Source organism: Gasterosteus aculeatus, chromosome 15 (assembly GCF_964276395.1).
Source record: "Gasterosteus aculeatus chromosome 15, fGasAcu3.hap1.1, whole genome shotgun sequence".
NCBI lineage: Eukaryota > Metazoa > Chordata > Actinopteri > Perciformes > Gasterosteidae > Gasterosteus > Gasterosteus aculeatus.
Window position 1 is genome coordinate 14602412 of NC_135703.1, and position 25440 is coordinate 14627851.

Consider the following 25440-nt stretch of genomic DNA (forward strand, 5'->3'; position numbering starts at 1 on the left):
TGATACTTTGTTTCTTCTTCTAACAGGATTTTAATACTGAATATATTTTAGCTAAGTCTTGCTTGATGAGGGGCAATTACCTCAATCACCTGTTGGGGGAAGGGACCGTGAGCAAGTCCAGACAGGTAAATATACTCCCTGAATGCATGCAACATGAAATTAATTTGTCTGAATGTGTTTTCAACAGGCATTGGAGACAGCCAGTGTCTTTCCCCTATTTAGTATAAGGTAGGTATTTTAATAAGACAATTGCAGGGGCCTTTTATGTTTAATTTTCTTGTGGGGCTTTCTGCTGTGCTGAAGGGAATATCACTGTGTCAGCAGGATTTTCTAGGTTTTACAATAGTGCCACAAATAGTTTAGCAATAGTTTCAATGACCATAAACTGAAAACAATGTAAAATGCATTTGAAAGGAGTTCTAAGATTGGTTATGAACAAAAAATCCAAACCGTGTTTTCAAATTAGAGTCCTTGATGTCAAATGGAAACTATAAGACATGGTTGTGTAAGCTTCACACCTTTTTGACAAGGGCTGTGCTGTGGTTGAGCAGCCATCAATTAGGCCAAACAGGTTTTCCTTATTTAGTTTACTTTTGACTATCTGCCAAATGAGAAACAACGCTTTAATCTGCCACAAACCGTAGCTCTTGACTGGTCAGACAAACAACACAGTGCTGTACACACACCTATGTGTATTAGTTGTCGATCATACCATGGGCACATTGTCATGACACTTCAAAATGATTAGACGTATGGGCAACACAAATACCATAAACACCATTAGCAATAATACAGGAAAAGTCTGGGGTCAGGGTGACAAATAGGGTCACAAGTATTGTGATGGTACTTTGACTGCTCTGCTGCTCATCAAAAGTCTCCCAATTCCATTTCTAAGGGAACAAAAAACAAAGTGGGAAACAAGGTGAGAAAATATTGGCGGGGTAAAAAAAAACCACATATAGAGGAGAGGTCCCATTGTATTAATAATCTTAATCTTGCAAAGCTCCCTGTCATGATAAGGGAGCGGCCGTAACTCTTACTCTAAAATTGATTAACATGCTTGTAAAATGAAGCCATGCAGCTTCAGGAGGGCAGGAGTCGGCCAACCTTTTGGCATGATGCAAAAATATCAATTAGGTAAATGTGGGTAATCAGCTATTTCACTTCAGCTCCAAAAGCTAATAACCCTAAACTCCAAAGGGAATAAGGTCACACACCATGAAGAAGCGAGTGGAACCACATAATCCTCAAGTAGCTCGACAACCTTCAAACAACAAAGATCAGAGATGAGTCTCCTCTCTCAGGGTTGGACCGATATGCAGTATGCTGATTTATGATGAACAGTTAGGGATGAACACGCCACACTGTCAGGTCACAGCTCCTCAGGCGTCTGTGGCTTGGAGCCACACGCTGTTCAACCACAAGATAAGCCAGACGCTGGACATCAGCCCACCGTCCCTAATGCTTAGTGGGTCAAATGTCATCTACGTACCTGTATGTATTTGACAATTTTTTTATTGTTCCCAAAAAAGTCATTATTTTTACATTTCTGTGAATTTTCAATCAACAGATCTGACAGGGCCTGAGGGATGTAAACTCGCAGTCTACGTCAGCAACCGACGTTTCTCCGACACAGCGGATGCTCACGCCTGTCCAGCTTCTCTGACAGGCTTGGCACGGATATTACAGATGGTAAACAAACACGCCACAGTGTTGGGCTTAAACACCGCTCGGGTGAAATGAACTCTTCATCATATTTGAGAGCATGTTTGTAAGCACATTGTGTGTTGATTCTGTGGAGCAGGACGGCCACCTGGTTAGCAGAACGCAAAGGCCGCTCGTGACAAAGTCGTCCTCTCACTGTGTCGCCATCGAGCCCCCGTCTGACTGAGCGGCGGCGGAGCACCTCGCTCACTGCTCGCCATCAGATCAGGTGTCTGCGAGCCGGGTGTGAAAAAGGAGAGCTCTGTGTCACTGTAGGCCACCGTTGTCAGGGGCAACGGAGGGTGGATGCCGAGCTGCTTCCTGCTCCAAGTGCTGGTGAACCTCTCTGACGGCCGAGATACGCGTGAGCATGTTCTGCAGAGTGGTGGCGTCTAGAGGTTGAGAGGTGTACCAGTGGGAACTGTGGAGGTTAGAGAGAGAAAGGAAAAAAAGAAGTAAATAAAATTGCACAGTCCCTTGTGTACGTCTAAATAAAGTTAATTCCTCGAACGAATTCCTTTCCAATCTCTCGCATTTGATGCCCCACACTCGTTAATGTGTAACAATGTAATGTTTGCTATGCGCTATAGAGAAAAAGGGCATCATTCTCATGAAAACCTTAGGAGCCATATCTCCTTAAATCTTCTCCGTCTTGACTATCTTACTTTGGAGAAAGGGAACTCAGAAAGTTTGTGTGGTGCTGTTAGTACCAAATGCACTTACTGTTGTCCAAATGCTACAAGTTCATTTGAGATATCTACCAATCCAAGTCGCAAATAGCACACAAGGTCATTTTCACCGGAATTAAATCTTGATTCCTGTTGATGTCCTAAAAACGAGCACCCTGAAGCACAGTGAATCCACCTGTATGAGGGTGGAGAGGAAGCCCTGGGAATGAGGGACACATTCGTCAGTGGGTGACTTTAGAGGACTGACTCTGACCTGTTGGTGTGCACAAGCTGCTCTGGCTGCAGGAAGAACACGTCAGTTCTCGTCTTCACCGACTCCGGGCTGTTAGGACGCAAAGGGGTCAGAGGTGAAGCGTTTGCTCAGTTGCTTTACATGTCTGATTTTCTCATCAATTGTTAAGTTTCCTATAGGTGTGTGTGTGTGTGTGTCTCACCATCTGGAGAGGTAGAACTCGTAGAGTCTGACAGGACAGTGCAGCGGGTTGGCAACATTTTCAAGCAGCTCATGGTCCTCCGCTTCGCCTCCCTTCCTCTTTCTCGATCGCTCTAAATAGGAAAAAAGGCCATCGCCGTGATACAGGACTCTTTTTGGGCCGAGTTATAGATAGAAGCAAGGTGAATCTGATCCATAAAGCATTACAAGCGTTACCTGATATACTTTGTACTAAATACGGGCAGCGTGAACATTTCATCCGCCGTTTAAAGCAACGCAGCACGGGTCGTTTAAAAAGACACCCACCTGCGTGTGGCGTGGCGGTGCCGCCCCTGTGGTACCGGAGGTAGTCGACTTTGGCGGCCCGTTTGCCGGGTTTGGAGTGTCGAGTGAAGTTGGTAAAGGAGAGGCTTTGGTGCTGCGCCAGCGTGGTGAAGCCAAAGTGTTTGGTGCAGAAGAAGAGCAGCGTGTTGAGCAACACTATGGGGGAGTAGGCGCCCAGCTGCTTGCACTCCCACAGGTAGGACTCCACCACACGGGAGGAGGTAACACCACCTTCGGGGGGGGGGAGAAGCAGGGGAAGAGCTGAGACTCAAAGGGCCCACAGCAGGCATTTGGTGGCGACCGGTTCAGGGCGCCTCGGCTGCATGCTGGGATGTGTTTCAGCATGACTGTGACACAATGAATGAGGGATGGATGATTTCTATTAAAAACACAACTGTATATATAAGCTGTAAACACAATGAAGTGTTAGAAGACTTATTAAAGTGTAGCCTAGTTGAACAACCATACTGTCGTTGGACCCATTATTATAAAAATATAGATTAGTGTAACTTTCTGAATCCATCACGGAATAAATCAATTAAAACCAGAGGAGTAGTTATTTAAAGAAAGTATACTGGATGGATTTTGAACATACAAATCCAACAATAAACAGGGTCAACATTTTGAATGGCGATGGGAAGGCTAATGACGTCACTGATCGTACCACCAGGGAGCAGTCGAGGCTTCCAGAGGGACAACATCCCGCTGATCCTGGCAGCAAACTGACTGTACAGCTCGTCTGTGAAGATGTTCTCTATGCGGCCCTTCATGAACAGATACTGGCCAAAGAGGGTCACAGGACAAAAGTCATTGATAAGAAACACACAAAAAGAATCAAGGTGTGTGTGTGTGTGTGTGTGTGTGTACCTGCTGTATCCCCAGGCAGAGGTAGAAGATGCTGTCTGGGCTGTAGGTCTCTCCGTTGGGCCGTCGCACGTCTCTGATGAAGTGAGACAGAGCAAAGCTCAGCTCCGCTGAGTTGCACTGGAGGACGTCTTCTTTAATGTCCACTAGATTGGCTGCAGGGGGAGAGACCACGGAACACAACTGGTATGGAATAAAATAAGTCACAATAGAACCTGGGTTCAATGGGTCAGAGGAAGAGACCCCACTGGGATGTAAAGAGAGCTGAGGCTCACATTGTCTCGGGAGTTTGTTCTGTTGCTGGACCCAACTCCTCCAGGCTTTGACCCCGTACAGGTGGTTCAGTTTGGGGGCTGCTGGAGTCACTACAGGGCTGCGGCTCAAAGTCACAGATCGTCTTCGACCCTGGAAGGATGGAAATGCAAATGAACGCTGGGCAGTGCGGGAACCGCTCCACTCGACGGGCAGAAGACGCATGTTAGGCTAAAGTTTGTGTATCTGGGAACCTTTTGGTTCTATAAATACATGAAATATTCAATGATGCTCTAATCCAGGGGTCTTCAACGTTTTTCAGGCGAACGGCCCCCAAACTGATGGCAAGATGGAGCAGAGACTCCCTATTCTGCAGAGTTTGGTCCGCCAGCTTTTATTTTTGAGCTTCACGCTCTTTAGACGTGAGCATAAACGCGATCTGATTGGCCGGTGCCTGCGCTGTCGTATCAGCATGAAAGGAGCTGTGAGTGAACCGGTGCTCAGCTTGAGAGCTGCTGTGGGAAGCTGAGTGTGTGTTTTGTGGACTGAAAGATAATGTCCATCAATTTATCTGTTCGCTGTGTTGGATTTGTGTTAATGTGTATTTTAAGACAATAAATATTATTCTGATTCTGAAGACATTTAAATTTGAGGAGAACATAATAAATTGTCTTATCAAGCAAATATTTTGCGACCCCCCCAGCAGCACCTCCGCAGACCCCCTGTTGAAGACCTCTGCTCTAATGGAAAGGCAGGCACTCTTTGTTAAAACAAGTTCCCTGCAGCAAGAGAATCACAGAGCAGCCTGCAAGAGCGCTCGTCTGCAGAATGAGAGGTTCAGAGGCCGATAAGGTGAACACATGAATGACGTGCTGCTGAGCTGTCATACCCGTTTGCGGCCCGAGTAACCTTCTCTAGGTCTCTTCACGCCTCTCCGTGGAGCAGAGGACGTCTGATCCGACGGTTCTGTTAAAAAATCACACACGGTAACTTTCGGTCATGCGAGTCCTTCGAGGGAAGAATGAAAACCTGCTCTGAAGTCTGATCAAGACTCAAGACTCTCTTTACTTAAGAACAGGGGGGAAAAAAAGGTTTTTACAGGACCATCTCCAGTTCCTCAAATCTTTTCTTATCTGTGAAACAGACAGTAACTTTGTCGGATAATAAAGAAAGTTCATTTTTTTATTTTATAATGTATTTATTGTTTACATACATTTTGGCCCAGAGAGGCTGAAGTCCACCACTACCCCATGTTCTTAATACGATTAAAGGCACTCATGTTTTCTTACATCTGCATTCATTTAAACTAAGACGCTGCTTTTAGTCCTTTTTAGGTCATGTGGTAGTGATGCAATTCACCCCCCCTCCCCTCCCCCCTCTCCCCGCTCCGCCCCCTCGCATCATCTAGTAAGATGATATCTCACCGTTCGGGATGTCCGTCTCCAGGTCCATCAGCGGAGAGCATGGCGCTTGAGGGTCAGCCCCGGTGGATGGTGGGTGGCTCGTGGTCGTGGTCCCCTTGGGCTGAGTATTATGTTGGGGAAGCGCTGATGTAGGGACGCTCCCTTCGCTAACAGTACGCGGCAGGTCAGCCTGTACCGCTTTTTCAGTGTCCTCCTCTTCACGCATTACGGGAGTGACCCCCTGTGACTTGTCTGTGTTAAAGGAACTGCATTGGTCTGCAGCAGACAGACACAAGGTTTAGCTTTTGACCTCTGAGTACTGGGGAATAATAAATGTAGCGAACACGAGTCCAATTTTAATCGATACGAGTGGATAGAAATCAGGACAAAAAAAGGCTCTCACCTGCAGTGTCCCCAGGCCCATCTTTTGGCTTTTCATCCTCCAAAGCCACAGGCTCTGACTGCACAGATGCATCTTTCATTTGCTTCTTCTGTGGTGGCACCGCTATGGGCACTGGGAGCTGGAGAGAACCGGAGGAACAGGTCATCATAGCACAAGCACAAAGCACAAGAATATTTTTCAATTCAAAGAAGTAGTGGTGGGACGTACAGGAACGGGTATGGCCATTGGAACAGGTGTGTGCTGGGAGTACATGTTCATAGGCACTGGGATGAAGATCGGCACTGGGACCGGCACAACCACCACTTTCACAGTGTCCTGCCCTGCAGAGGTGCTTACTGAGGGCGAGGTCAGAGCTGGAGGAGGAAATGAGAGGAGAGAGAGAGCGAGAGAGATTAGGCTCAGACACCCAACCGTCTCCATGACAACACAGAGAAAGATAAATTAATTAAATATAAGAGGTGATAACGTCTGTACAGTGCCTTTATGTTAAGATGAAATATGCTGAAAGTTATACAATGTATAATACTACTTTGTTTAGTCCCAGAGCTGCAGAGATGAGGGTGCAGTCCCATGGTCATTCTCACATCAAACTAGTACATGTACATCAAAATACTCAATAATACACGCGTGGACACATTAATATTACAGATGGAGAAATTGATCGACAACTCAATGAATCATTCCTCAGAGCGGATGTAGCAGGAACAGCTCATGACTCCACTGATTCCTGGAGCCATGCAGGGGAACAGGTGAGCTTTTCAACTTCTCCTCAGACTGGAGGAGGGCAGCTGCTATTACATGGGAAGGCACAGCAGAGCGGCGCTTGTATCACACTGGCTTTGTCCTCCTTCAACTGTCTCAAGAGCTCCAGCCAACATATTTAGCTGCCCGGTTTCTGCCTGATGGCAGCGCGCCTCCAGGCACCTTAACGTGAGAACAAATCACTCGGGCCTGTGGCCATCTACTCTATTCTAGATCTATGAACAGCGACAGTGGAATCATGTCCACCAACACAGCTTTGCTTGTATTTTTGTCAATAATATATGAAATGTGTTATTCATTTAAGGCCGGTTTCCTCATCCGTCTGCAAACTGCTTGGAGAGTTCCGGTTGGGCCGTTTTTTTATGTGTCTTGATTAAAATAAGGGCTGCAGCTTTTTGTAGCTCTGGGTCAAATTTATTTATAGTTGAGAACGTTACTAAATGATGGATCCTTGATAGTTTGCTTCACACAAGTGAGTCAGGGTTTAATTTTGGCAGCCTCTGGGCTGTGAAATATCATGTGCACACACATCGACAGACAAAACTGTATTCAAAAATAAAATATATTGACCCTTTTATTTGAGTTTAAAAAACCATCCATACTGTATTATGCAATCCAGGGAATGTCAATGGGTATTCAAAAAAGGAAGAAATAGAAAGATGCATAAACAGCGGAGAAGTCACACCCGCAACAGACAAAAGAAATAAATCATTTGATAAAGATGCACCACTGGGCTGGAATCAACTCAAGCTGGTGGAATTTAAGTCAGCTTTGGCTCAGATGACTCGTTTATTGAACTTTGGCACATACATCACACATTCATTATAAAGATCAATATAGCTTCACAGTACAAATACAGTCAACCACTCACACGGCAATTCAAGTGATCCAGCATCTTTAATTCCAGAAAAAAGTTCCTTAATGAGAGAATTGTGCCCCCACCTACTTGGTTCATCGCTACCGGGGGACAATAAAACAAATCATTTAATACTGATTCAGTACTTGAGTGTTTTGTTCAAAGTAGAAGCACACTTAGCAGCACTGCTGCCTGGATACGGCAACACCAACCTGCATTTTTATGTTTGGGCAAATTATTTTTTTTTCCCCCTGTTGTAAGCAGCATGATTTTCCCAAAAAAAGTATCAGAAGTTAGTTTTCAATCAAACAATGTGGTATCCCTTTCGTCATATGCATCTGGGCGAGCAGGGAGGCACCAGTGACCTGAATAAACATAAGGAACAGCCTACATGCGGTAAGACTGTCATGTTAGAGGGATTCAGCGGTGGGAAAACATACGTGTGTATCTGAACATAAGAACATTTTAAATAACATACACAAATCAAGGATAACAAACAAGGGAAACAAACGTCACGGTTTTTGTCCCGAACGATCAGTAACAGCTTTAATGATATTTTAATGTCTCATGACACAGATTCATAAAATGAGGTATTTTTACTTGCATGTTACAGCACTGTGTTGTAAATCAGTGAAGCACTTAAGGAAGTATCTTGTCTTGACTGTTAGTCCATCAGTCACAGATCACTAGCAACGCAGTCACAAAATCCACTCTTTTTTTAGGAAGACAATCCACAAAGACTGAATAAATACCACCATCTATGATCAAGAGGAATAACAAAACACCCCTTTAAGTGCTTCGTTTCCTTCAGCCGTCACTTTGCAAATACACGTTCATGTAACTGCTGAAGACGAGATGGTGTTAAGCAACAAGGTATCAGGATCAGGTTAAACTGAAACCAGACCAGTAGTGCAGAGTAGGTGTGAACACAGCGGGTTAATCCTGCAGTCTAATCTTTGTCCGGGCTCCGGGTAGACGACAACTTCTCACGCAAGCAGGTCACGAGGCTGTGGAGAGAAAAACTCGGGTGACAAACTCGACCCTCTTGAGAAGTCAGTTAAATTGACTTGGGGAAGGTACATTGATAGGAACAGATCAGATTTTAACAGCATAATATGGGATTGTTTGGATTTTTTTAAAGTGGGTTGCATGAGGTAATTATCTGTAGATGGCGGTTTGGAGAGCAGTAAAATATATTATAGGCCCCTAAAAATATGGATCAGTTTTAGAGTATGCTATATTTACAGCATTTCATATTTTTTTGTTGACCATTCTAATTAGAATAAAGTTGTTTAATTGGTTCATGCTCTCCTCAGAGCGTCATCAGACCTCTCAAGTTGCTGCTCTATTCCAGCCTCGACCTGTAGGTCTGTGTGATGTCATTTGTCTCAGGAGTTAGTTTGGATTTAACTCCGTATTCTTCAAATCTGTCCCTTGTATGTCGCAGCTTCAGCTTCCGTTGCAAAGGAATGTCAGACGGCAAGGTAAAGCGTTGAAATGATTCTACATATAGCGCAGACTATTCATTACTATTAAACTGATTGATTTCTCTGTCCGCGCTCCCCATGTCCAAAGAAGATAATTGTCTTTTTCTCCAAACTTGGGGCGTGGCGACTGCCATCTGCTGAAGTCAATTAACTGAATATGTTCAAGTAGCTCACTTCTACATAAGAAAAACAATTAAAAGAGCTAACCCCTTAATTAAGTGACAATTATCGCAATTGGCATGTGCCGCACTCAAAGGAAGAATCCACGGAGGGTAGACCTGTTACTCACCTGGTGTCTCCGGCTCAGGAGCCGTCCTGTAGATCAGTCGGGTGTGGTAGATTTCAAAACAGGGCACAGGACAGAGGCTGGGCTCTCCTGAACACGTCTTGCAGTAATACAACGTCTTCCTCCTCGCTGTCCCACTCTCCTGCTCACAGTGCTTGCTTTCCGAGTGCTCTCCCTCCTTTGAGTCAGGCAAGTTCACTCCCTTCGCCTCCTCCGACTCTTCTTCGGTTTCCCTCACTGGCTGCTCCTCCTCATCCTCCACCTTTGACCTCTTCTTCTCCTGCTCCTCTTCCTCCTCTCTCTTCCTCTTGTGTTGTGAGCAGACCTTGCAGTCAGAGTCGGTCTCCCTCCTGGCCAGGAAATGGCGCCCGGTCAGGCGCGCTGGCACGCCTTTACGCAGCTGGGTTTCTCCCTGAGGTTTTGGGGACGGCTCCGGAGACGTGGATGCTTCCGTGGACGGCTGGTCAGGTAGCGAGGAGCTATCTAGCAGAGCTGGTGTAATTATTGAAACAGCTAGTTGTGAACAACGAATGATTGGATGAACCAACAAAAAAAAATGAATGAAAATATATTAGATGGTGTGTAGGGTTGTGACAAAGACCCTACAAAAGGCCCGCCAGCCACGGCCAGTAGCATAATAAGCTGCTTTAATAGTTCTATTAATACTGAGAATTACCTTATTCATATTATTGTGAATGTGTGCTGTGGGTATTAGCACGGAATGAAACAAAATTAATAGATCAAAATCGCAAAGAATCTCATGTCTGTGACAGCATTTGGCACTATTGACCATCTTTAAATCATGTCATCTAAATGTAGAATCTCATCTTTGTCATGGCAAATGACCATGATATTTTATACTTAATAGGAGGTTATTATTAATTAATATATCACAGTCTCTCTTTGAGTGGACATCCGGCTTATCGGACATTATTATGGGGAAAAAATATAAAAAACACAGCAACTGCTGACACTCAAAAGCTCTAAAACCACCAGCTGTTGGTTTGACCAATCAGCAACAAGGAGATATTTGAGAGAGATTTTTCCACACACACCGAGCAGGACTGAAGCCTCATCACCACCAGAGGAGGCGCGGAGGCAGCAGATATGATGGCAACGCACGACAAGAAAGAAGTTGTACGAAAGCGGGCGACATTATCCCAAGATCAATTTGAAAATAGTTAACTCCCCTCGGTCTGCACGAAACAATGTCCAGTCAGTAGACGATATGCACATCTGGTGTCTGGACACGGTGGTGCATTTTACAGTCAAGAAACACAGGAACATTCCCAAAGTTTCACACCTCAATCCGGCCGTGAAGCCGCTCGGTTTCCCGTCTGGACGAGGTGAAACAGCTGGACGCCCCAACGTGTTTGAGTGGAGTTCCTTATTTTTGTAACTACCTGTCATTGAATCATCGAAGGGCGTGGGCAGCTGGCACATGCTCTCTTGGTCCATGGTGAAGGGCCGACACAGAACAGACTTATTCTTCATTTGGCGTCGGCGGGGCATCGGCACTCGCATGGCGTCAGTCTGAGTGCTGGCCTGGAACAGACATAAAAGTAGAGCCAACATGGTTCTTCATCCGGAATATGCTGCGTTGAATTGCTTTACATTTCAGGACTATTATAATGTTTCAAAACAAATGTTTTTGTGAGCAGTTTTTTAGATTTGTGTGTTACGTCTAAGAAGAAACACAGACACACATAGGGAACGTACATGGTCTAGGTTCTTGCCGTCAACGTTGGAAGTTGGAAGTGATCCTACAAGAGAAAAATACAACAAAAAAAAGAGCACTGCATTAAATCCCACTGTGAGTAATCCGTATCATAAATGTAGAACAACGGAGTGGTAAAGCTAACCAGTGAGAGCAGTGTCTGCTGACACGCTGGGCTGAGAGGCGGAGCCATTGGCCAGCGATACAACGTCGGCTATGACGGGGTTCATCTTTGAGGAGTGGTGGGGCTGCGTTGGTGCTGGATGAGACAAACATACACAGGTTAGTTCCTCTTTGGGAGTTTACCATGTGACATTTCTATATGTGTTACTCCTTCTGTTCAATGTCATTCCTTCAACATAATAAGATGCCGTAATCTGTTGCACCAGCAATTTCCGACAAAACACAAATCACAGGAAGCTACCCTACATTTGCTACAACCAAATGGAGGACAGCTTCCTGTTGGCAGCGGGTGGAGGTCTGTTAGAAAATGGTGATATGTGTTTTGTCGGAAACTGCTAGTATATGGATTCTTGGATTATTTCCAAAAGCCTGTTTTGTGAGGTCACTGACGTACATGTACACTGCTACTTGACATCATGCTGTACAACACGGATGCAGCAACACAATTTACCGTGCGATGTTTGCGGTGCCGTTCCTGTGCCGTTACTGCTGGTGTGCCGGCTCGCCTCAAAATGCAGGTAGCAGTACTGCTGGAGGCAGGGCAGGTTGCAGAAATTACGGACTGAGCCCAAACACTGCAGCTTCTCAGCCATGTAGCCCTGTTTGCGACAAGTGTCACACCGACCCATCTGGTGGGACAGGAGCGAGAGGGAGGATGGAGAAAAACAAACATAACCAGTTTGAACACAGAGTCCTGCACATCCCCGGGTTCAATGGCCAACATTGCACAGTGCAACAGGTCGCCTCACCCCATAGTAGAGGACAGTGAACTGGGACATGCAGTGGGGTCGACAGAACTCCTCCAGCCTGCCTCCGTAGTGACTGTGCAGCATCTTCTGGCTGATGCCGTAGCAGTAGGCGCACGGGCGCCACGGATGATCCTTGTTGCGAGATGTCAGGTCCTGCTTGAAAAGCTGCTTACAGCCTGGAACAGAGGAAGGGCCGTACGTTATTCTACTTACTTTCTTCTACAGAGACAAGAATAGCCATGTACACATAGCCAAGCTGAATGTGTGAAACCAGGTCTACTCACTTTCCCCGCAGAAGATCAGGTCCTGTTGGTTGTAGTTCATGGTGTCAAAGAACACTTTCTCCTGTTTACAGAACTCACACACAATCAGGATTTTCTTCTGGGTTTTATACTGCTCACAGCACGTCTTACTGCAGAACATAGAAATATGACCCTGAAAGACAGAATCATCATCATCATTATCATGGTTAGTTGATCACTTCCAGTCATTGTGCATAGGGGTTAGTGTTATTATCCATACATGCGTGTACATGTGAGCCGTGTTCCTTACTTGGTGACTGAATAGCAGCGGCTTCGTGTTGAACCGTTTGCTGCACTGATGGCAGGTCAGCTTGGAGGTGTCACTAAGTCCGACCTCTGCTGGTTTCAGGGGCGGACCGGCAGGTGCTCTGGCCTGGGCTTGCCCCGGGACAGAGGGGGAGGACATGGTTGGGTAGGGAGGCACCAGCGGGGGCACTGAGGTGTGACTGAGATGGTGGGCCTGGTAGGGGACTGAAGATGGGTGGCCCTGAGGGACGGGAGGGACTGAGCTGGCTCCTGCAGAGGGCCCAGGTTTGGGGGCTTCTTTGATGGAGGGCTCCTTGAGAACAGAGGTTCCATTGATGAGATCCGGCTGAGAGGTGATACCGGACTTCTGTGACAAAAAAATAACAGGAAAGGTCAAATCTATGAAAAGGTTTAAACCAATGGACACTCCATCAATGTTTGTTGGATACAAGAAAGTTGATAGGTGCCTACCCTGTATATGGTGACACAGTCATAGGAGCAGAAGTTCCGAATGGTGCCGTCCACCATGGCCAGATGATACTGAGGGACAGCTGTGACTTTGCACAGGCAGCAGGGGAATGAAGTACCTACAGGAAAAAGGTAGAATTAACCAGACCAGACTGCTAGCATGTGAGCATGCACAGTGTGAAATAATCAATGGTGAAACGTGCTTTCCCAGTTTTGGTTGAGAAACGGGCTGCATTGAAAGAAAAGTACAGTAAGATCAAACGTTGTTCATCTTGAGGGGAATTGTTCCGCAGTAGATAATACATTTAAAATGGGAAAGAGTGCAAATAATAAGATAACAAGAACATGCAAATGGAAAATAAATACAATATATATTTATTTAAAAGGCAAAGTGGCACAAGTAATGTTTTGATTTCCATTAATCCTTAGTATCATTAGTATATATTTATCATAAACCTGTAAGGAGACTGTTGTGATCGCTGGGATGAACTGAAGAACCTTCTGCATATACAATCTGTGTGTGTCCCTACCAGTGAGGACGTGTCTCGGTGGTCGACTGCGTTCCACACAAGGAGATGAACAGTACAGTTGGACTTTCCCCTTCTGGTCTCGTTCCATGATGGTGAAAGACACTATCGCCACCTTGTGACAGTAGGCACACTCGACAGTCTTTTTGCAATTCTACGAGGAAACAAAAGATTGATTTCAAGACATGCATTTGCTCGACAAACAGGAGTGAAGTGTTTGACTTCTGTAGTTACACATTTTCTAAGTACTTTAAACTCACATCCTATTTTCATTTGGAGCCTCGAATATCAAAACATGCTACAGATTAGGTCTTTTTAAAGTGTCAAGTCTATCGTAGGCTACAACGATAGCAAAGTTGTTCGTTTCGACAGATGGTCCACAGGTTGTCATCATGTGGGGAATTCAGTGCACCTTTCTAGTTTGTGTCTTTGTGTGACTTTGATGTTTTAGAAAAATCAGTTCCATAATTCACGTTTTAAACAAAATATTCTACTTCCATATCTGTTTGTATTAACCCTTTATATTATATTCACCCCCCCCCCCTTAACTTTTACACAAAAGAATACCTGTTTGTAGGTGCCAATACAGGTGGGACCACAGAAGTTGAGCTGCGATCTGTCGATTGTGAGCGTCTGACAGGCGCCTGAGCTGCTGCTGCAGTAAAGTCCGCAGCCTTCACAGCAGTTCATCGCAAGGTGCCGCATCTTGCGCCACGTTACAAAGCAGGCATCACTGCAGAGTCTGTGGAGACGACCTTGATGGGTGACCTCGTGCTCAATCTGCTGCAAAGACAACAGTCAAACACAAAGAGAAGAAAGGATTAGACCGTACAGTGAAGACGTAAAGGACCTTGGCAAGGCTCCTCTGCACCGTTGCTTCTACTTACTTTATTAGAGACCCTGCAGACACTGCAAACGGGCTTGTCAGTTGGTTGCTCCGCCGGTTTCTCGGGCGGCTTCTCGGGCTTCTTCTCTATTCGTTTTTCGGGGATCCTGCTTGCAGGTTTCTTTTTGTGTCTGAAGACTGACAGACAGAACTGGCCGCAGAAGTTAAAGACGGTGTTGTTTTCGTCTCCTGGAATGGTGATGGTGTCCCTGGGCTGAAGGATCTCCCTACAGAGTTACAATACAGCAGTAAGGGCAGACGAGTGAACACAAACCAGTGCAGAGAGTTACATACATGTGGAGTTGATATAGGTCAGACATTCAAGCTCCAATGTTTGAAGGCATTCGTGTCATCAAGTATATTACGTGCACAGAACTTAAGTCAGTATCAAACGGTTTATTTTTGAGTCATGCAAAAAAATATCTGCACGTATAATTAACATTTACAATTACCAGTGAGACAATCATTTGTCCCTTTAAGGCCAAAGGACAATGTGTACATGTGGTCAACGAAGAGAAAGTCAGATTTAAGTTAATGTCAAGAAGAAACAAAGATAGACCTGTTGCACTGGAAACAGGACCGGTTCTTGTTGGCCGCGGGCAGATGGCCAGTCAGACAGACTGTGGAACAGAACAGCTGCGTTGAACCTTTCCTTTGGAATGCTGTCTGGCCTTTCAGCAGAACCTACGGCCATGTAGAAGACCACAAAACATTGGACCAACAAGAAATAAAACCCTAAAATGTGCATACACATTAAAAGCATATATATCTACTAGGGGTGTAACGATTCATTTTAACAACGATTCGATTCGAATCGCGATTCATGGTTGCCGATTCGATTCATGGACGATCTGGGTTAATTTAGAACAATTCGATTCGATTCGATTCAGTGACTTGAAATCGATTCAGTAACTTTACTGGACAGTGCAGGCAAAGTTTCTGAGATCCCTGTTGTTTCTTGTAAGGAAATCAGGTTTAAAATAATTATGGCTATTATAAACAAGCAAACACCAATTAATGGCAAATGTATTAACATTTTATTTGAATCAAGTGCCATTTTCAATGTAAACATTACACAATAATTACACAATGTTTGGATCAATCCACAGAACCCCGGATTTTCAACCACATTGTCGGGTCGCATGTCTTTACAGATAAACCTGGCAATTGTTACTGTGATGTTGAGTTTGGTGCTGGCGAGGCCTGAGGTGTCTGCAGAGCTGGAGTTACCTGCTGCTGCTGCAGCGGTGACGCTGCTAGAGGTCCTGACTGTCGGCGTTGTTTAATCCCACGGCGCCTTAGTAGATGGCCGGAAAGATTTGTCGTGTTTCCGTGGTTTATTTGTCTTCTACATATTCTACAAACAGCGACCGACTTATTTAGAACACCTCCGTGTTTGCAAAAGCCAAAATGTTTCCACGCGCTGGATCGATAAGTTGGTTTGTAAATGTCTCGCTCGCAGTCGTCTCCTCCACGCTGTGTTTTGTTGTTGTTCCGAGTTTCGCGCGGCTGCCGCTGCGTACTGATGACGTCACAGACAGGCAGACTGAATCGAGTAACGTTTAACGTGTCTAAAGTGCTAAAAAACAAACAAACACACATCCATACCGTTTTTGTACTTAAATCCAATGTGCAGTTTCCAAGTATCGATACAAATCGATTATGTATCATTTCAATCGATTTGTAATCGATATATGTCGTCCGGAATGCCGATTTGCGGAGCACAGATCGCTTCAGGAATATAAATCGATTAATCGATTCAGTGAATGAATCGTTACACTCCTAATCTGATCGGTACAGTACATACTACACACTAATAACAGTTTCTCCCTCACAAGAAGGACATCCATGTAGAGTTACACCAGTACCTTAGAGCAGCCACTGCAGCGCACGCTCCCCGGAACTGAGGGCAGGGGCGGGCGGGGTGGAGCAGGTATCAGAGGTGGCATGGAGCTTGTGATTGGAGCTGGCGGTCTGAGGGGGAATGGAGCCATGCCTTGAAGGACAGTTCCTCGACCTGGAATGAAGATGGCCGTCGTCGGGGGAGCTGGGACTGGCGCTGGAACTTGAGTGGATAGGAGGGGAAAAGTGCGTTGAAAACCACAAGCTTCTGGTAAACCCGCGTGCAAGAACAGTGGAAACAATAGACAACAGAACTGAATATCTTGTTTGAATGCAGTAGTTATTAATGCTTTACGGTACACATAAGCTAGAATGTGTCAAACTGTCTGATATTAAAAAGGCCCACTGGTGAATGCCTGTGCCCACTGTTCTCCACTCAGCCCAGTAAATCCTGTCTTGCCCCATCGTTAAAAGAATAAAATCTTCTAAAGAGGGGAAGTTGGTAGCACATTGCCACTCAGCTCAATAACAGAGCACATTGCTCATGTTATTGAACAATAACAAAACAAATGCTACCGAAGGAATTATGAGCGGTTTAAACATATTAAGTCGGAGTGTTTGTTTACATTTTACCAGTGGGTGAACCTACATGTGGGACAAGTCATCCAGATTTGAGATCTCTCTTGCAGATTCACAGCAAAGTTGACAAAGTTGTTCATCCCTCCTTGCAGGATATCTGTCCCGCTAACCGATCCAACTACACAGGAGGATTTTAGTGCCAGGGTAGAAGATTGTTTTACAGGTAAAATCAGAAGAACCGACAGTTCCAAATGTTGAAGTGTGTTTTGGCAGGTGAAGGAGGGAATATAAAAGTGAAATGTCAGTGTATCACCTAACATTTCATTTCGACGGTATAAAATTGTTTGTGAAACACTAAAGAAGCTCAAATATGGTCTTACTACGCGTGCTTTAGAAAATGAGGAGCAGGGTGAAAGCAGAGTTAACACCACAGCTTCTGCCAGCGCCAGCCGGACTGCACACAGCATTTCCTGTTCATGCTTTCAGACTGATTAGCGTCCCACATTAGCTTCCGGCTAACGTCCCAATCTTATCCGACATACAAACGTGAACAGGACACTACAAAATACCAGCCCAGGTGTTAAAATGAGGAAAATCGCTCCCAACAAATGAGTGAACTCACCGGTAGGGGACGTAAAGGTGCTCCCTCCACCCACAGAGTAGACCGAGCTGATCCTCAGCTCCTCCTGCAAAGTGCACACAACAAGGAATATGATTTTGTTATAAGGAAACATTCTACAATTAGTAACAATCAGCGCACAGTATGAGCGGCCGGCAGCGCCGATCCAAACCATCTGTTCTCACACACAGAGATTACCATTTCAGCCGTAATAATGAACGTATGCAGCAGAACCCCCACACCTACCTCCTGGTTCTCTAGCTCCTCTTTGATCTGTCTGATGGAGCTCTGAGGCAGTAGAGCTTTGTCGTAGCCCTCATCTATGGGCTCGTCTTTAATATTGATCGTAGGAGACATTGCGGGATTACTGTCCTCCATCGGAGCTGCTTCGGACCTCTGAAATAATAAAAGAGTATTCATAATTAGCTGCTGAATGCTCAAAGATTTTTGAATTCGAGTAGCATGACAATCTTTCCATATCCCTACGTCTCCCTCCTGGCTGTCTTCAGTCTCCTCCGTCTGGTTCAGGACGCCTTCATCTGACGGAAGGGTAGAAAGAAAAACCTTAAACTTAAACAAATATAATACAGGATATATAGGATATATATTTTTGGAATATAATATTTTCATGTGATGACCCTAGAACGTATAGAACGTAACAGTGTAGTTACATGTGCTAAGAATACCAATTTAAAATTGCATAATAAGAAAATGCAACACATTTGGTTGATTTTGGCTGTGCACTGAGAGCGTCATCTCTCCCAACTCCGGCCTACATGGTAGATTCAACATACTCATCCGGTCCAACCAGAACCCATTAATACCCTACAGACCACAAACTACACCTGATGACTTCAAAGACCACTGCAGTCATTTACAGTGCACCTTCATGAAGACAACAGACTTTCAAGAGACAGATAAAAAAAAAAGAATGCGAACATTGAAGTAGACGCCGAGATATCCAGAAATATGTTGCATTCTATCTGAACCTTTGAACACACCAAGCAGGTGTGTTCAAAAAAGTAATCGCTGCAGTAATGCGCTGCTTATTGTCATACTTTTAATACAACTCCTCTCTGTGAACATGTAGCTACAGTGTTTGTGTGTGCAAAATAATAGCGTTATATCCTTTATCAACGTGTATGGCTAATATTAGCAAACCCCACAGAGGTTTTTGGCTTATCGTACTGTAACGCTCAAGAAACTCCCTTTAGAGCAACAGGGGACATTATACAACTGTTTCCACGTGCTGAACAGCAATCTGTGACAAATGAACTGAACCTGATGTTAAATATGCCATTAGTGAGCAATCTTGGCCTTTACAACGGTCTTAATTTTCATGTACATTCGGCTTTCTTTACCTCGGCTGTTATCAAGCGTGTGGTCTTTTGAGGAGTGGGAGGTGTTAGCAGACCCTGTGCTTCCTCCCCTCTCTTGCTGCTCCTCCTCCTCCTCCACCTCCTCCTCGACCTCCGCCTCCTCTATGGGATGACCGACAGAGGGTTCACCTGGAGTAGCGTTGCTTGCGGCATCTTGTTGGGCAGCTTTTTTACCCACATTAGCGTCCTCAAGGCTGTCAATTGGCAAGACCTCGTCATCTTCTTCTGGCCCAAATACAGGAAGGCCATCTAGTGCATCATCACATGCAGCCCCTCCAACTCCTCCTCTTTCCGTAGTTCCCACGCTAAACGAGGAGGGTCGGACAGTGGAAGGGGAGGACGTGCGAGGCAAGGATGACTCTCCCGCGCCCTCATCCATCTTTTCTTCCTTGCTGCTGTCGTTGGTATCCTCTTCTTCTACCGGTTGGCATTCCCCTTGTCCTGAGGTTTCGTCACCTCCCTTTGCTTCGTCCTGAGAGGAGCTGGCGGAGCCACTGGAGGAGTCAGCAAAGTCTCCGAGCCCCATCACTTCGTCAAACACTCTGGACAGACGCTCCTCGTGCTGTAGGGGGGGGGGAGGGTTTTACTCAGTTTCACTTTTGCGTAGTGTTCCTGATTTATACAGTGTCTTATGCTTTTATATGTTATGGTTTTAGTATTTATACACATTTAATTTGGGGGGGCTTTGATTGTACAACTTGAGAGTTTGATTTGACATGATCCTTTACCTTGTATTTGTTTGTCATGGCAAGAAGAGCACAGGTGAGTAAAATCAAACAAATCTTCTCCATTTAGAAGCAATGTAACGACACACGCACAATACCAATAAGATGTGAAGCCATTTCCCTTAAATGGAATTCAGTCACCTTTAATGTTGTTTAGCACATCTGGGCTGTTCTTGTCATGCCTGCCACAGAATAAGGTACGTATACTGGTCCAACTACCAACCACTGCTTACATTGCAGGTCCGTCTTCATCCACTGTGGACTAGTAGCAAAGTGTCCACGCTCCACAAGGACAGCCTCCAATAACAAACCCAGTGTCCATGCAATTGGCTGGAAAACCAAAACCATTTTATAATAACATAAGTAATAACATAAACATGACCCTAAACAACCACTTTACTCTACAGTATATTATAATTTTGAGCAGAGAAGACTGAATATAGTCTCTCCTACTGTAGTGAGTGGACATGAGTATGTCCCCGGCTAAGAAGACGAACAATGCCATCGTCCTCCCATCACTCAATACGTCTCTCAGTGTCCATTTTTAAGGGAGCGGGCCACATGAACCTCAGTGTCGTCAATGTCTTACGGGTTATTGTGATAAAGGTCGTCCGGATGGAGAAGTTGTCCCACTAAACCACATTTATTACATCCCTCCGCTTGTAATTCACGAAGACATTCACGTAGTTGCAGGAGTCAGCCAGCCACGGGGTCGTAACGCGAGGCTGGCTAACTTAATTAGCTGCCGTTGGCTAACTTAATTAACGCTAGCTACCGTTAGCTCACCCGGGCTCCTCTCGGCCGGAAGCTAGCCCTCCATCACCAGCCGCAAATGTCTTCATGTGGAGACAGATATCCGCCAACGCATTTAGCGGGCGGTTTGTGTGCCACTTTGAATACACGTGTATGTGCCTTACCTTTAATCGTTTAAGTCTAAATTCTTCCGACTCCGCCATGTTTTAATTATTATGCCGCAGACGCCGTGCTTTCAATCACCCGCCCTTGTTTGGTTATGAATCATGTACTTCAGCAGCCGACGCCACTGACTAGAAGAAAGCTGCAGGACGCCCACTGAGGAGACGTGGCTACTTTAGGTCGCCTAACGCCAGCGGGTCTTGGTGAAGCAGCTGTCGAGCAAGTTAAACACAAAAGGATTTGGGATACAACTTATTTTAGAAATATGTTACACGTAAACGCGGTCGCGGTATTTCGTGGCCTCTATCGGTGATGTTGAAGAATGCAACCAATTCGCAAGGGTTCACGCCGCTTTTTCTTGTGCTAGAAAGAATACTCTTATTTGTCAACAATTGTGTTCTCAAACTTCTCCCAAACCAACATGGGAAGCCTGCACCGGTGACCATTAACCACTTCTCCTCTCAACCCGCGCATGTATGCAGACACTTCAATGGAAAAACGCATTGAAACCAGACTTAAGTTTGTCCGTTGTGGGACACGGTAGAAAAATGGCGGCGCAACATGGTGGGCTCCGTTGAAGAGGGACAGTTTATCGTACACGAGAAGCGCTCATTTTCAAATGGCGTAAAACACTAATATTCACAGTTCGTAATCATAATTAGCGTTATGTACTGATGAAAATAAATCATATGATATTTTAATGGCTGTCATTGTATCCTCTCCTACACGCTGGTCCTTTAAAAATAAAGACGACGAAGAAGAAGGTAGGGGAAATACAACGTTAGCGTTACCGTATTTTGGGGTGCCTCTTCTCCGTCTTTTGACATTGTAGGAAGTTGTCAGTTAGGGTTTTTTGCTCATAGAGAGATGATAAATATGTAGTTCAAGCGTGCGCCTCTTTAAAAGTTCCTATTGACTATTACGTCTCAGGTCCTCCATGTAGACCACGCCACTTTATCAAATGTCGTCTCCAGAAAAATACGCCCTGCTGTATTCGCATCATTACGGTAATTCCAATTTTGAATGTCCACGGAACAGGAAATAAAGATGAATGTTGTTGTATGGGTTCACTGTAGTTAATTCATATACAAATCAATATAAAAATATATCATATAAAAATAACATAGCATCTATGGTACTTCCCCACAATCTGACAAGCCTGCCTCAATCAACTAATACGCAAATTAAAGAACTAAGCTGCATGAGCCATGGTGTTTTGATCAGAAAGTAACTTTGGTCTCCGTATATTTGTTTGATGGCTTATAGACACATGATAGTATGTGGCCATTAAGGGTCGTTGTTACTGTTATTTTAACTGATTTGTCAGCCAGCTACCACCTAAGGTTTAGTTACGAGTACGATCAAGACACATTGTACACAGTCAAAAATAATACCAACTCCACAAAGAAATAAGGCAGCGCCCCTGTAATATATTGTAAATTGTCAGTATTTTACAATGTCTACCAATTTGAGAGCGAGACCCGTAGCTCGTCCTGTCAGGGCCGCAGCTCCAATCCGGCAGGGGGCGACCTGAGCAAAAGCACCGCTCTACCGTAAGTGTGGCGTGAGGTACGCACTCTACAGCAGGCGCGAGGAAAACGCGCTCGGTGGCAACAACAGCAAAACACTCCTCGTGCGTAAACCTACCGATGTCCCATTTTAAACTTTAACGAAAAGAACTAATTATAATCCACACACGCAAATGGTTGCACGTATTGCATTCGCTGCGGTATTCGTATAAATGCAGAGCCCGCTCTACCCGACTCTAGATCTACGCGCGCACTGCGCATGCGCCGCTCGGGGTCAAACGGCCATCGCAACGCTGTCAGGAAACAGCGCAGAGGCGGAGTTGGGTCGACCATTTGTTATTGTTGTTGTTGTTATCATCATCGTCGCTGTCCATCGTCGTTCCGACCAACCGGGGGGTTTTCTCCTCAGCGTGACCTTGACGAAGTCTCTTTCCCCGGCCGATCGAATGGCAGCGACGGCGGTGAGAGCGGCCGCGGGGGCCCCGGCGTCTTTGTCCCGGTTCAGAGGAGCGCTGGTCGCGGCCGTGCTGGGGGATTGTGTCGGCGGAGAGTTTGAAGGAGCGGAGGAGGTGCCCATGGAGAGCGTGCTGCAGCACCTGAGCAACCTGGACGACGAGACCAAAGGGAACGGTCAGTGGAAGGAGGAGGAAATCACGTTGGCTCGTTTTAAAGGGGGGAGCATTACTCTGGAAATGTCTGAAATCAGGTACTGAGCCCAGATTAGTGTGGGGTCATGGTTCAGGAAGTGTTCCATACAGGCGGTTTACAGGAGCTCGACAATCCTGTAGTCATTCTGAATGATTCACTTTTAATATTGGGAAAACCAAGCGTCACTTGAACACCACAGCAAAATGGTTTTACATTTGAATTTCCTGTATGATATGCGGTGTAACATGTTCTTGTGCATCATGCACGGTTTCTATATATCTGTGTGTGTATTAGGTATCCTTGAGTACAGCGACGACACTGCAATGGCGCGCTGTGTGGTCCAGTCTCTACTGACTCGCGCTGGCTTCGATGAGCAGGACATGGCTCGCAGGTATTCAAGTGCACACTGCCGATACCGATATGTGCTCTGTTGAGAGCACCACTTGGTTGCAAGCACTCAAAGCTGTGGGTGTCTCGGCCCTGTAGGTTTGCTAAGGAGTACAGCATGTCCCCGGGTCGTGGCTATGGTTCTGGGGTGATCCAGGTGTTGAAGAAGCTGTCGTCCCCTCAGCTCAGTGACGTGTACCAGCCGGCAAAGGACCAGTTCAATGGTCGAGGGTCCTTTGGGAATGGGGGAGCCATGAGGGCGGCTCCCTTTGCGCTGGCTTTCCCCGAACCGGCGGATGTTAAAAGGGTGAGCATTGGGCGTCCTCGGGCCAACCCCCACATCCTTGGTGATATGTCCATTTTTCTTATTCATTTAAAACAATACATCTATTCTCGTCGTACGCCAAGTAATCCATAGATGCCAAGTTACGTCCCACGTCACCAGGACCCAAATCTGGTGAGGAGCACTGACTCGTTGTCTACTGATTTGTTTTTGATGTGTTCATTTCCGCTCCAGTGTGCATGTCAGGGAGCCATGCTCACCCACTCCTGCTCTCTGGGTTATAACGGGGCAGTGCTGCAGGCGTTAGCCGTGCACCTCTCCCTGCAGGGGGCAATAGACAAGCCCCAGCAGTTCATCAGCAGGCTTATCACAGAGATGGAGGAAGTGGAGGACAACAAGGAGACGCGCAACGATGCCAGGATGTGAGTAGTGCACTGCTCTTAAAAGTCCCAGATGTAACCTGATGTTCGTTCGCCTTTCGGCATTGATCTTCCTCTTTAACGTGACGCGTTTTCATGCAGCTTAAAAGAAGCAGAGAAGCCATTCTGCGAGCGCCTCCACAGAGTGCGAGACCTGATGGACAGGAGCACGGTCAGCATCGAGGAGGTCATTTCTGAGCTGGGTCTGTATCTGTTTTTGTATTTTGTTTTTATTGGTTTTTATATCCTGGGTCCCAACAAATGAAAATGTATATTGATTACTCTGAGACATGTTTTTTCAATTAATCATCTGTACAAAAATATGAGAAATATCACCTGGCACAGTTTCCTGAAACCTTAACCTCCTGAAAAGTTATTCCCATTGTTTGTTCTGTCCAAGCAACAGTCACATATCACAAGATATTCAGTGACATATTAGAGAAGATTAAGAAAAATACAGAAATAAGAAATCCGTGTTAAGAAATCACTTATACTTTAACTATAATTGTTTTGTAGAGTTAAAGATTTTATCTTATTTGGAAAGAACAATTGGATTGTTTCCAAAGGGCTGAGGGAACTTTCTTCTGTGTTGCACCCTCACTCTACCCAGCCAGTTTTACATAACACGGTTGCCTTGTGAACAGCTCCCTCTCCAGTCTAATTTCCCTGACTTCGTATCACCCCCCCGCCCCCCCAGGTAACGGCATTGCCGCGCTCCACTCGGTCCCCACCGCCATCTTCTGCGTTCTCCACTGCCTGCAGCCGAGAGAATGCCTCCCGGCGAACTACGGCGGCCTGGAGAGGACAATAGCGTACAGCCTGGCGCTGGGAGGCGACACGGACACCATAGCCTGCATGGCGGGGGCCATCGCCGGGGCCCACTACGGCATCGAGGCCATTCCGCAGTCGTGGATTAGGTGCTGCGAGGGGGCGGAGGACGCCGACACCGACGCAGAGTGGCTCCACGTGCTGTACTGGCGGTCCTCTCAGGGAGGCGGCGGCGGCAGCGGGACGGGGAAGCGCAGCCACGAAGACGCATCCGGAAGCCAGTCAAACGCTTCTAACGGCACAGAGAAGAAAGCTCGACCCGAGTGATTCTTCAACCAGAGTTTGAAACAAAAAAACAACAACAAAAAACTACTTGAAACCACGGGCACAAAAATGACAAACTGTCATTTAATAAATACCTTTTCATTTTTCGGACTGTGTTGGTTACATGTGAATTTTAGATATTGGATAAGCTATCTTAACATTGCAACGGTATGTAAGTGATCAAAACAGCTTATTATTATTTTCTGAGACCCCAGAACAGAGAAAAATAAAAATGCTACATTTTTACAGGTAACAGCAGAATAGTAAAGCCAAAAAATAAGGAAAGATCAAGAAGCCAAACGGATGACAGACTGACTGTGAAAACTCAGTGACACATGCCGTGCCCCCCCCCCCCCCCCCCTGTGATGAACTGTCCTTCGTCATTTGAAAGCTGCATTATAAATTGGCCATGTCTTGTTTTATCCTTTTGGTGGATAAGTTATTTAATAAACTTTTTTTTAATTCACTTTATCTGTACGAGT

General features: G+C 45.6%; 2 protein-coding genes across 14 annotated transcripts; one reads left to right on the top strand and one right to left on the bottom strand.

The window, feature by feature from the left end:
* Positions 1-572: 572 nt before the first annotated feature.
* LOC120832758 (zinc finger MYM-type protein 4-like) lies at positions 573-22383 on the bottom strand. 13 transcript variants are annotated; one of them, XM_078089050.1, is made up of 31 exons: positions 21392-21532; positions 19919-20015; positions 18943-19522; positions 18068-18120; positions 17828-17977; positions 17585-17648; positions 17033-17140; positions 16410-16606; positions 15101-15225; positions 14543-14768; positions 14223-14438; positions 13659-13809; positions 13132-13247; positions 12665-13027; positions 12397-12547; positions 12113-12288; positions 11815-11992; positions 11326-11439; positions 11183-11226; positions 10867-11008; positions 6280-6425; positions 6073-6190; positions 5691-5945; positions 5156-5232; positions 4290-4419; positions 4018-4169; positions 3815-3929; positions 3133-3381; positions 2828-2939; positions 2647-2715; positions 573-2125 (listed from the first exon to the last, which is right to left on the bottom strand). In XM_078089050.1, the coding sequence occupies exons 3-31, from the start codon at positions 19484-19486 to the stop codon at positions 1972-1974; spliced, it is 4695 nt and encodes a 1564-aa protein (XP_077945176.1). In that variant the 5' UTR covers positions 19487-19522; positions 19919-20015; positions 21392-21532; the 3' UTR covers positions 573-1971. The 13 variants fall into 13 exon arrangements, 12 of the variants coding, with proteins under 12 accessions (XP_077945176.1, XP_077945177.1, XP_077945178.1 ...); XM_078089051.1 differs by lacking the exon at positions 21392-21532 and adding an exon at positions 20603-21078; XM_078089052.1 differs by lacking the exons at positions 19919-20015; positions 21392-21532 and adding an exon at positions 22248-22383.
* On the top strand, positions 22342-25424 carry adprs (ADP-ribosylserine hydrolase). The gene is made up of 6 exons (XM_040199312.2): positions 22342-22759; positions 23072-23168; positions 23264-23471; positions 23682-23869; positions 23969-24069; positions 24564-25424. The coding sequence occupies exons 1-6, from the start codon at positions 22342-22344 to the stop codon at positions 24959-24961; spliced, it is 1410 nt and encodes a 469-aa protein (XP_040055246.2). The 3' UTR covers positions 24962-25424.
* Positions 25425-25440: the final 16 nt, after the last annotated feature.